The sequence below is a fragment of the Vigna umbellata genome, chromosome 8 (genome assembly GCF_029865625.1).
Source record: "Vigna umbellata cultivar VRB3 chromosome 8, Vumbellata_1.0, whole genome shotgun sequence".
Classification (NCBI taxonomy): Eukaryota; Viridiplantae; Streptophyta; class Magnoliopsida; order Fabales; family Fabaceae; genus Vigna; species Vigna umbellata.
In genome coordinates, this window is record NC_142172.1 from 28,165,290 (window position 1) to 28,177,835 (window position 12,546).

The 12,546-nt window shown below is 29.9% G+C and overlaps 1 protein-coding gene across 2 annotated transcripts; it reads right to left on the bottom strand.

Annotated features, from left to right (window-relative positions):
- Nucleotides 1–7,056: 7,056 nt before the first annotated feature.
- On the bottom strand, nucleotides 7,057–9,300 carry LOC124834286 (transcription factor MTB3). 2 transcript variants are annotated; one of them, XM_047308950.2, is made up of 2 exons: nucleotides 9,128–9,300; nucleotides 7,057–8,813 (listed from the first exon to the last, which is right to left on the bottom strand). In XM_047308950.2, exon 2 carries the CDS (start codon nucleotides 8,796–8,798, stop codon nucleotides 7,284–7,286), a length of 1,515 nt encoding a protein of 504 aa, XP_047164906.1. In that variant the 5' UTR covers nucleotides 8,799–8,813; nucleotides 9,128–9,300; the 3' UTR covers nucleotides 7,057–7,283. The 2 variants fall into 2 exon arrangements, with proteins under 2 accessions (XP_047164906.1, XP_087953517.1); XM_088097391.1 differs by having other exon boundaries at nucleotides 7,057–8,816.
- Nucleotides 9,301–12,546: the final 3,246 nt, after the last annotated feature.

The following is a 12,546-nucleotide window of genomic DNA, read 5'->3' on the forward strand; positions in this document are numbered from 1 at the left end:
AGCTAGCATATGCATGTGAAGATCTTGAACCTAAAAGCAACTTTAAAGACATGGAAAGTGAAATATTCATAGAAAGAGTTTGCAAGTTGGAAGGGGAAAATGGGTAACCACATCCATTGCCCGATACAGAGTACAAAGAAAGGAAGAAACCATTGACAAACCAAAAAACCACAGGAACGAAGCACAATACAGTGTGCGAATAAACAATACCTTTGGATAAAAGACGAAAATCGCTGCTGACAAAGTGACCATCGCACCCAACTGACGAAGGACCAACGGCGACGGCAAAAAACGAAACCTTTCGACAAATGACGCCAACAGTGGACCCAAGCGAGACTTCCTCCCAGCACTTCAATGGCAAACCGACACATACGACTTCGTCCATATAGAACGGTGGACCCAAGAACAATTTTCACAGCAGTGGACAAATAGCACTTCGTTGGTGGAGCGAGAGTTTCGAATGGAGAACAAAAAACTGGTGAAAGAGTTTCGTAGGGATGAATTTCACTTTATGAAAGGCGCCAACACGTTTCAGCATTTTTCTTTCCAAAAACACCCTCGAAAACAAAATAAAACTTTTTTAATAAATCATTTAAAACAACAAATGACAGAACTATACGTGTCGTTGTCTAAGTTGTCGAAGAAACATTTTCCTTAGCCAACCAACATAGTTATATGAAAAATCATTGTTGTTTCTGACTTGGCAACATTCCTGTGATAAGTTAATCTCATTTTAAATTTTTTATAAGAATCCCAATCAACTTGTCATCGAAATAGTTGATTCATTTACAAAAACTAGTGTTTTATAATTTTATTATATTAAAAGTATTCCATGTGTAGCTTGTCGCAGAATAATAATAATAAGTTTTACCACTGAGATACTTAAAAAAAAATCCTCTTTGAAGTTTACAGATAAAAAGAATTTACATTAAAAGAAAGAATTGTTAGTATTTTAAAACATTATTTGTATATGAATGTTTAGAAGACATGATTTGTCTATGAATGTTTGCGAACTGAAAGAAGCTTTATTGTATAAGAATGGAAAAGAGCGGAAATGAAGCGGAATGAGACAAGGGCGCTGCAATTCGAATTCGAGTTTTGTCAAAATCTTTGTCGGCGGTGAAAGGTAAAGGAGGAAATTGACGCGTTTGATATGGAAAGTAGAACAGACAAGTGTCTGTGTTCTGATTCTAAAGAAGAACAAGAACCTGAAAAGAAAAAGAAACATTAAAATTTTGAGAAAGAACACTAAAAACCAAAACTAAAAAAAGATGAAACATAAATTATAATTTATATAGGTCTTATAATATTCTTTAATAAAACATTAAAATTCTTACTATTATTAGATTTTAGAAAATCTTTTATTTTTGGAGGACTTTATAACCTCTGCAAATAACCTTCATCAAATGTAACTTCTTTCAAGTGATTTATCATTTATAAAATCTAATTTGTGTGAAACTTTTGTGAAATTTCAGATGACATATTCATAATATTTATTTAAATAAAGCTGTTTACTAATTTGGTGAAAATTTATTCAGATAACATATTATTCGTAATATTTATTCAAATAAGAATATTTATGAATTTCAACTTTCATTTTAACGCATCATTATAAAAAAAAAGTCTTCAATTTTCTACCATTTTGATATACTTTTTCGAAATTTTAAATATTAAAACTATGTTTTTTAAATTATCTTTATATATTTAATATAAACTATCAAATAATCAATGTGTCTTTTATTATCAATAAATTTATAGAGTTATTTATTATTTTGAAGATATTAATATTAGTGATTCTAATTTAAATTTAAAATTTTTATCATTTTAATAAATGATATTATCAATTTTTGTTTTAAATTTTTATTCAAATTACTTAACAACAAATATTTTAATACATTTCAGTAAATACAAATTTAGAATATTACATTAAATAAATAATTTAATTTTTTTTAATTATCAAATAATTTAATCATTATTAAACAATTTTAAATATTATTAACTTTAAATAAAAAAAATTCATTAAAATGTAATCGTTTTTAAAAATATTATATTATTTGAAAGATACAATTTAATTTTAACATATTATTTTATTAACAAGTGCATTGCAACTCAATTTAATATGTTATATATAAGTAATCGAATAAAAATAAACTCTCTTAAAATTCTGTTGTATGGAAAATGTTTTTTTTTCCGCTGAATATGGCATGTGTGGTCTAATATGGAATTACATGTGTTTATAAGGTAAAAATTAATAAATTATAATAATAAAAATAAATATAAATAATTTTTATAATTAAATATAATTTCAATCTTTTAATTTTTTTGGAGGTAATTTTTTATTATAAGTAATTATTTTAATTTTAAAATAAACATATATTAGAATATTTTGATTCATGGCAAAAAAAAAATGCAGAAAGCACTCGGAAGATGAAAAAAAAAGGAAAAACTTCTCTTATTGACTAATTTGAATATGAAAAATTACAAAAAAAAAAATACATTGCGAAGAAGAAAGAGAAGGGTATATAAAACAAAACCGAAGAGGAGAAGTTGGGCGTCCTAGTTCAGTAATCTAACTTGACAAATTTAGCTTGGCAAGCTAGCTCGGTTTCAGCCCTTTCAAGTTGGGGAATAAATGTTTTTTATTCCCAGCTTGGAAAAATGAATTTTGGACAAAGATGGGAAGAGATAGGAAGAATGTAGGTTGAATTTTTCAATATGCTTGCGTTTGTGAAATACCTGGTTGGATGCAATTTGAATGGCTGAGTGGTTGTCGCAATATACCAAAGTAGGTTGAGTGAAGGAGGCATGAAGATCTTGAAGAATGTAGTTTAATCATTGCAATTCACATGTTGTTCAGGATATGGTTTCTTGTTTCTTTGATTTTCAGGGGAAAGAGAATTCCCAAGGTAAATAGAAAAACATGTGATGATTTTCTATTAATGGGGTACGAAGCTCACTCTGAATGCATAAAATAAAAGGCCAATGCTTGGAGACAGTTTAAGGTAATGAAGAATACATGTGGCAATGTTGATGAGATTGATTTGGGATAGAGATAAATTGACTAAGATGATTAACTACAATAGGTATGTCCGGATGGTGTTGGTAAGGTAAATGAGGCGACCAATAAGCCTTCAATATGATGAAGAATCCTCATTAATTAAAAGGTTGGTAGAAGTTATGGTAGATCGAAATGTGTGATGTTAGGAGAACACTCGAGCATCCTAATCTCAAGAGAAACTGTAAATATTGGTTTCATCAAGCAGGTGCTCATCATTAGCAAATAATTGGCATTCTTGTTATGCTAACTTAAGAGAAAATGTTAGTAATAGGTGGCATAGGATCAATAAGAAAAATGTGAGACTTTACATTATTGTAATGATCATTTAAGTCGCAAAGAAACTCTAGAGCTACATCCTCTCTTTTTCTTTGGATTATTACATATAAAATAGTCTAAGAACAAGGGAGAGTTACTTTCTCCACTATCCCCAACTGCTTCCTATACCTCTAAAAAAAATTTTAATTACAAATTACCCTTTTTTACTTTAATCATTTACTTTTTTACTTTTAAGTGAAAACCCTAATTCTTTATCACTCATTCTCATTCACAGCAGCAGCCCCCACCCTTACCCCCAACTCTCAGTTTCTCTCTTTTTTGTATCCATTTTTTCCCTACCATTCTCCATATATGTTTCCACTTTATTCCTTCTTTCTTCTCCATTTTGTCCTCCTTCGTGGTGTGTTCATGGTGCGTTGGTGGTGTGGCGGTGAACAACTAACACGAAAACGATTATTATTCAGAAACGTTGAAAGAACAAATGTCTCAAATTTAAGAATTTGAGCATTCTTCAGAGAAAAGAGTCTTAGATGATACGGACAAATTGATCATGCATCACCAGCCAAATGTAGAAGCAAAAACAATATCAAATTCATCCAAATTATGCAGGTACTCACGGAATTGAAGAACACAGAAAGTAGCGAGCGAGGTTGTGAATGGGTGGATTGCAAATTAAATAAGTGAAAATGAAATGAAACCGTAATTTTCGTCTGCAAGTGAAACTACAGTTGTATACTCAATCTTTTTGCTTCGGACCAAATCTTTCAAGACCTTGTTACTAGGCTTGACGTAATGTGCATGATAGATTTTCATTTTAATGTATTTGAATATACATTGTGTGCAGTATGTTTGTTGTGCTAGCTGGTTGCCTGCGTTTTTTGTGTGCAGAGGAAGAAGATAATCGTGCAGCGGATAAGGCACATCTGTTTGTCCTTTAACGGGTGTCGAGATCCGTTCATGGATGTCAAGATCTGTTCACAAATGTCGGTAAAAGTTAAAACTAAAAATTAAATATTACTAAAGGGCAAAAAAATAAATGAAAAGGTGCAGAGAGCGGTGTGTGGTGGTGGAGGGAGTAACTACCAGAACAAGTAGCTTATGTTTGGGTTATTAGGCTCCCTTCCCATGTGGAGAATAGGCCCAAATAATGTGGATCAGTATGTCTCATTAGGTTTAGTCGACATGGGTCAGATTAGTAGGGCACATTAGAGTCATTTAAAGAGAGGAAAAATAAGTAAGAGAAAAAGGAAGAAAGAAAGTCTTTCCCACATAACCCTAAACTTGCATTGGTGTTTTCGTCGTTGTGAAGTCATTCACTTCACTATTTGGATCGTCAATCGGAGGTCTAGTTAGAGAGAAATCAGTCTCGCATCAACAACCATGTTTTGGAGAATTTTCATCTTCTTTGTTCTCGTTTATAAGCATTTGTGCTTAGTTAAATTGACTTATTGAAAACACCATTTGGTGTTGTTATTGGAGACTCTTTTGTACCCTATTATTGATCATAATGAATTTTTTTGTTTGGACAAGTCATGGTTTTTACCCTTGCATTGAGGGGTTTTCCACTTTAAAAATTATTGGTATCTCTTTGTGCTTTGGATTTTGTTTTACTTGTTTGGTGCTCTTCGCAAATTCTCATAAGAAGGAGGATTGATTTTCCATATTACTCTTTGCTAAGTTGTTATATTTTTTTGGACCTTTTCCCATTACTTGCAAACATAGATCGGCTTGGGTTTGAAGTTGTTTATCTCGTCTAAATGACATAAAGCTTAGTGAAATAATAAGTGACCGTGAGATGTCCTTGATTCAAGGTTACAACTTTCATTTGTAAATCTAATATGCGTATATGATCAGCTTGTGAGAAACGGTGCTTCAAATTTGTTCATACCGTATAGGCTTTATCCATTCAAATTATGCTTTGACAGATTGATAGAGATACGAAGTCATGACACGACCATGTTATTACAACATCTATTCCATGCCGAGAAGTCCTTTGTTGCAACAGCTGGCCGAGGCACAGTACCAAGAAAGAACTCAACTTTGTTCTTGGCACTAACGGCTATCAAAACAAATTTACTACATTTATGATAATTGTTTGCATCTAAAACAGGAGAGACTAATAATGTTGTAGGATTCTCATTAGGGTGGATAAAGAAAACTATGGGAAACCATTTCATCAGTCATGGTTGAAAAGAAAGAAAACAAGAAACAAAGAGAAAGAAGATAATAGATCAAGAAAGAAAAGATAAACGCATAATGTCATCTAATACCATACTATAATATCTTTTATTCAGGACACAAAGAAGATGCAGAACCCAAAAAATACAAAAAGAGAAGAAGAAAAAGAAGAGAGAAAACTTCTCTTATTAATTAATTTGAATATAAAAAATTACAAAAAAGAAAGACACATTACATAGAAAGAACATAAAGATATATAAAGAAAAAAAAAAGTTCGACGAACTAACTCGACAAATTCAATAAGCTAGCTTGACAAGCTAATCCAATTTTAATATATACTTTAAAACTGTTTATTTACTCTTAACATTTGTCATTGTAGCTTCTTTGAGCATTACTAATTTTCATCCAATAAATGGATATCCTTAAACAAAGACATTCTCATTTAAATGCACCAGTACAATCGAAGAGTGAAACTGTCGCTCGTAAAAAAACCAAACTTTACCTACTACACATGTTATTTATCCACCTTCCAGGATTTATTAAAACAAAACTATGATATAAGATAAGATGTTATTTTTTTTAAAAGTTAATTATTATTTTCTTTGTTTAAAATTATTAGAAGTGTAATTAGGAGTCACTTTTTTAGTATGGTATAAATAGTAAAAAATTAGTTAGACTTTATCAAGTTTAAATATATCTCCAGAAAAAAACATGTATAAGAAGGCACCAAGAATAGAAGATCAATACTAACTGAAGTCCTAATTTAACTTATATATTTTCCATAAAAAAGAGTCAACAAAACAAAAGGAAGACGTGTCCGATTATACATGGGAGATTTTTTTTTTTCATTTTTTCAATTTTAAATTTCAAATCTTTTCTCTTTTTCTATTCAAATTTTAAGCCAAAGAGAGTGTATTCTAAATCTCTCATTGTATGTAATTAGAGGCACATTTAGATATAATTTAGGAGAAGAATGTTGGACTCATAAACCATAAATAACCATCTCCACTCTTTGTAAATATCTTTTGAAATGAGTTTGTAAGAAAAATACGTGTGTATATTATTATCTACTTTGAATTGTGTCTTTGACTCTTGAACACAAGTAATGACTTTTTCTTGAACTTTTATCTAGGAAAACGATTTCTTCATCTTTGAAGAAGTTTTTCTTTTGTTCCTACAAGACTCAAACCTATTTTAATAAATACCCACTTAAACGTACTACATAAAATAAAATAATGCAATATATGCATAATTGAAGATTGAGGTCAGGCGCAGCCCAACAAAGAATAGGTAATGCAAATAGCAGAAGAATGCACAGTAAACACAGCAATATTTAAGCCCGAAGGGCATTAAAGAATATAACATTGTATGCGTCATTTATTTCAAGATATATTATTGTATTTTGAAGAATAACATTATCAATAATAATATTATACTAACAAAAGAAAGATGTTTCATATGGTCCAGAATTTGCCAGTTGAGTAAGCCAAAAAACAAAATATGATGATCCGATGTTATGGCATTTTTTTCGCTTAGATTGATGGTTATAGAAAATATAGTTCAACTTGTATTATCCATCTCCTGAAATTCAACCACTAATTTACTTAGGTACATAATTAAGGTTATTGATGATGATCTGAATACATTTTAAAACAGATTACAAGTAACAAATAACACTAAGAATAATCATGTCAGCCTATCAGACAAACTGAGGGTAATTCTAAGAAGACTTAAAGCATCATTGAGATGCTACATAAATATGATCTCATGGTCAATTTTTGGATAGGGCCGCTTCAAGCTTTTCTTTCAACTGTATGGCAGCAGCCTCCCCTCCCTCAGTTCTTATGGAGAATGTATGAATGATTTTATCATCAGTAGTAGAAACATTGGTGTCTTGAGCCACAATTTGATGCTCCCTGAAAGTTTTAACTACATCAGAAACAGGGTGAGTATCCAAAGGGCATCTCACTGTCACAACTGTGTCATCCTCTCTTTCCTGAAAATCCATATCTGGCAAGGATAGCTTCTGGTCCTTGTTGTTAATCATGTTCTTCTCAGCTTCCAACACTTTGATCTTCATCTGGAGATCAGTGATGAAGGTAATGGCATCACCAAGCAAAGATGCCTTGTCCATTTTAGATATATTGGGGACAACAGCTCTTAAGGCATAAAACCTCTGGTTAAGCTTCTCACGTCTCTGTCTCTCTGCTTCAACATGATTCAGTGGTTCCTCTCTCCCATTGGCAGGTTTTCTACCTCTTTTTCTGGGCTTCCGCTCATCTGCATGAATTGAGGACGTGTCTTCATTACCAAGATCTAGACAAGGAACCCTTGCTTGGGCATTAAAATTCCCACCCATCATTTGATTCAATTGAGGGAACATCTTCCCTTCACTACTGTCCCCCAAAGTTCCATTGGATGAATTTCCATACGCATGGTTCAACCCCAGTGCTTGAACTTCAAAAGAGTCTGAAGTAAAACCAGGATCATCTTCCACCTTTGGGGAGAAACTAATGGTTATAGACTGAGATTTTGTATCCCCCAGGCTTAACTCGTGCCCAAAAATCTTCGGAAACACCTTAGTCTGCCCGGGACTGGATTCCCCAAATGCTGTCTTCACCATCTCCACAAAACCCTGTTCTTCGGACACCACTTCATTCGAACCAAGCTCCACCACCCCAGATTTCAGAGGAACAAAAACAACAGTTTGAAGACCAGCCACTTTCCCTAGAAATGATCTAGATTCTAATTGATTCAAACAAGCGGCAGCATCAGATGTCCAAATCCATTTACCAGATTTGAATGAACTCCCAGGACCACATGGCGAATCAAAACCGAATATGTAACACATTGAGGATAAGTAAAACATGAGCAAATCAGACAACCTATCCAGTCTTGCATAATTAGCCTCTTTCGACACAGACCCACCAAAACAGGCATCAAGCTTCTGCAGCACCATCTTTCTCACCTCCTGCTCATCGTCCTTCCCCATTGAACTCCTCTTCCCTTTGGGATCACTGCAATGCCCGTCACCCCAAATCAAGGCAGAACCACCAGATTTCAAGCCAGCAACTTGCCAGAACACTGCATAGTTCCACTTGGAACCATCAACAAGCTGGCACAACCTCTGACGGAGGGTCGAGTCAGCACCGACAGAAGGAGCAACAACGCTGGAAAAGACATTATTGGAAAGTGCTGAAATGAAAAACGCAACAGCCTCTGCACCCAATACAGACTCCAACACACCCTTGTCTTCTTCGTTCAGACAAAACTTCTCCCCCATCATCTTTCTTCCTCCCTCCTACTTCATATATATCAAGATCAAAAAAACAATTCTCAAAAACGTTTCACTGGCATCTCACCCAAGCTTAAATTTCCAAAACCCCAAAATTTACATAAAAAAACCCTAAAATTAAAACCTTGAGAATATCCAACCAAACCCCACAAACTTCTGAAATTCATGACATGTGTCTTTCCAATTACATATAAAGGATGATTATCACCACCAGTCTAACTTAGTCTTGAGCTCCAGCTTAGTAAGTCGCAAACCCAATGAAAAATGTTTACCAGGAACAAACAAATTCAGCATAAAAACAAAAGAAAAAACAGAATTACCTGAACGATATTGATTTGGCGTGGTGTATGACGAATAGGTAGATAGAGAAAACTTTGAACAGATATAAGATTTGGAAAACCAGAGAAAGAAGTTCCGTCTGAGATCTGGAATTAAGCTATTTGTTCTTCTTTCCTTTAGTTTTTTTTTTCTTTTACTTTGCCTATTAACGTTTATTATTGCATGGTTCACTATACGGTGGCACTAATATGTCCTCTAAAGTCTGATTAGAAAACATTGAACCACAAATATTCTTATACACAATATCTTATAAAATTTTAATAATAAGACTTAATTATTTTAATACTTATTAATCTAAAGAATTTTAATAAAATTTGCATTGTGTATCTTTATGAAGCAGTTAATTTCAAACTTAACAATTTATTCTTAAAAAATATTTTTTAATTAACTAAGGATGTAAAATTGTTTCAGATGTTAATTTGTTTGAATTAGTTTTTTTAATAATATAAAAACTTATATTAATCCTTGAAAAGGTTTTCTTAATCTTGCTAAATTTAAATGTGCCGCAAATTAACTCCTTATGATTAAGAAAAGTCATTTTCTATCATATAAATTTAAATTATTAATTTCTGGGACACTAATCATAATAGACAAAAAGAACAATTATTGTTGTTAAAAATTTGATTGGAAATCATGTGTACTAGATAAAGTGTGTACCCCAAAATAAAAATTATGAGATGTTGTGTGATAGAGATTTCAATAATTAAGGTATCTATATATTATATTAGATGGAAAATGATATTTTGACAATACGTGTCATTTTGTGATTGGTTCAAAATTACTCCACAATCAATAATAATAATAATTATAAACACTAACCATGACCAATCACAAAATGACACATAGATGATGTTAAAATATTGTTAATGTATCATTATTAAAATGATGTCATATTATATATAGAGTTCTCTCATCCAATGCTCCTTACTCAACTATAACATATTATATATATAGGGGTTTGCTAAGGCGTTGGTACATTTTAGCAATGTGTACCGGGTTTTAATAGACAAAAATATCCTTATATATCATGGATTCAAGTTTTAAGATTAAGGGTATTTTAATAATTTTCATTCTCAAAACTAAAAAAAAAAAGAATCCCCTAAACCCTTATTCACCTCTCTCATTCCTCTCAACCCTTTCTCTTTCCTCTTTCTCACTCCAATTTTTTGTAGCCCCAATTGAAAAAACTAGAAACACTTGTTGTTAAACAATCTTACAAAAAAATGATTTTATAATGAGTTTTCATCTTATAATTTTTGTCTTATCTAATTTTATCCAATTTTCACAAGCATAAAGTATTGGTAATTGACTTGGAAAAAAATCAGAAATACTCGCTATTAAACAATTTCTTACAAAAAATGATTTTATAATGAGTTTTTATTTTATAATTTTTGTCTTATCTAATTTTATGTAATTTTCACAAGCATAATGACATAAGAGGAGTTGGTAATTGGCACAGAAACACTCAGTTGTTAAACAATTTCTTACAAAAAAATGACTTTATAATGAGTTTTCATTTTATAATTTTTGTCGTATATAATTTTATCTAATTTTCACAAGCATAATGACATCCGAAAGAATTGGTATGTGTTTCTGATTTTTTTCAATTGGGGCTACAGTAGGAATGACAGAGAAAAGGTTGGAGTGAGAGAGATGAAAGAGAAAGGATTAAGAGGAATGAGAGAGGTGAGTAAGGGTTTGGGGGGTTTCTTTTTTTTTTTTAAGTTTTGAGAATGAAAATTATTAAAATACCCTTAACCTTAAAACTTGGAATCAATAATATATATAAGGGTATTTTTGTCTACTAAAATCCGGTACATATTGCTAAAATGTATCAACTGAAAAACAGGCATAGGCGCGTTAGCAAACCCCATATATATATATATATATATATATATATATATATATATATATATTATATATATATATATATATTATATAATATGTTATTTGCTTTTATATTTATTTTTAATTATATATTTGATGTAAATATTTTTAAATTTAAATAATTATTTTATTCTTTAAGTGACTATGTTTTAAAATTTAATTTTTTTCGATTTGATAATTTTTAAAGCTTAATATTTTTATATTCTCAATTTTACTTTTTAGGAACTATTTTTTTAAAATTAAAATGATTTTTTTTACTAATAATTATTTGAAGTTTAATTATTTAACAACTTTATTTTTTTAACAAGAATTTTGGAAATAAACTTAAATATTTAAAAATTTAACTCATAAACTATATTGAGTATTTTTTTTAAAATATATTAGGAAGAGAATATTACATAATATTTTATTACTAAAATGAAAATAAATGATAATTATAGTGTAATCAGAATCGTATAGAATACATACATAAATACATGATTTTTTAAAATTATAATTAAAGTATCGTTTATACTATCATTTTTAATAGTAAAAGTTATACAAATATTCTCTCCGTAATATGAAGTTTTAAAGGTTAAAATACTTTAATTGGTTGAGAGTGTGGTTCTTAAACTTGAACGAATAAAGGGAATAACCTATTAAACGGAAGCAATAAAATAAACAACAAAAACTAAATAAAACATAACTTCAATATAGAACATATGCACATTCTAATAGGAGAATGAATATATCATTTTGGTTTAATTGAATTTTAAAAAACTTTTACTTTTGATATTTTTAATTAAATTTTTATTTTAACATTTTGTCTTTTATTAAATTTTTAAAATAGTTATCTTATTGTTTAATTTTTTTATCAATAAAATTTTAGGTGTTCTCTTTACAAATTTTTCATGAGCTCAATGTTCTATGATATAACTTATCTTTTAATCTTTATTTTTAAACAAATAACTTTTTCAATTCCTACAAATAACTAATTGATTGATTTTTTTTATATATTTTTTAACTTCCAAAGTTTTTTTATAGATGTCAAAATGAGTCAATCAGACACATACTTGTTGGTTTATTTAATATATTATCTCATGGATTAGTGAGTTAATATATTATCTCACTAACAAATGTTTTATTTTTATAATTTATTTTATATGTTTATTGTAATACAATAAAATATATTAACTCCATTCATTTTGTATATATAGTAATGGAATGTGTTTACATTATTTTTCAAATATTACTGTAAAGATGTAAGTTGAAAATTAAAATATTAATTTATATAACTTAATAAACAAATAAGTTAAACTTTTAAACTCTTCAAATATTATGAAAAATATTTTAGTACTAAATAAATCAAATTATAAAATTATATAATTAAAAAGTAAATAATTTTAATAAAAAATTTATTTAAAATATTAAAAACACTAATAAAATATTATTGTTAATGATTTAGGAGTTAACCAGAATTAAACTTATTTAATTTGTGAGTTAAGTGAGTCAAACTTAATGTAACTCAGATAAA

Bases quoted from the DNA above. Each gene is read 5' to 3' on its own strand.
- LOC124834286 (XM_047308950.2), bottom strand. From the start codon at position 8,798: ATGATGGGGGAGAAGTTTTGTCTGAACGAAGAAGACAAGGGTGTGTTG.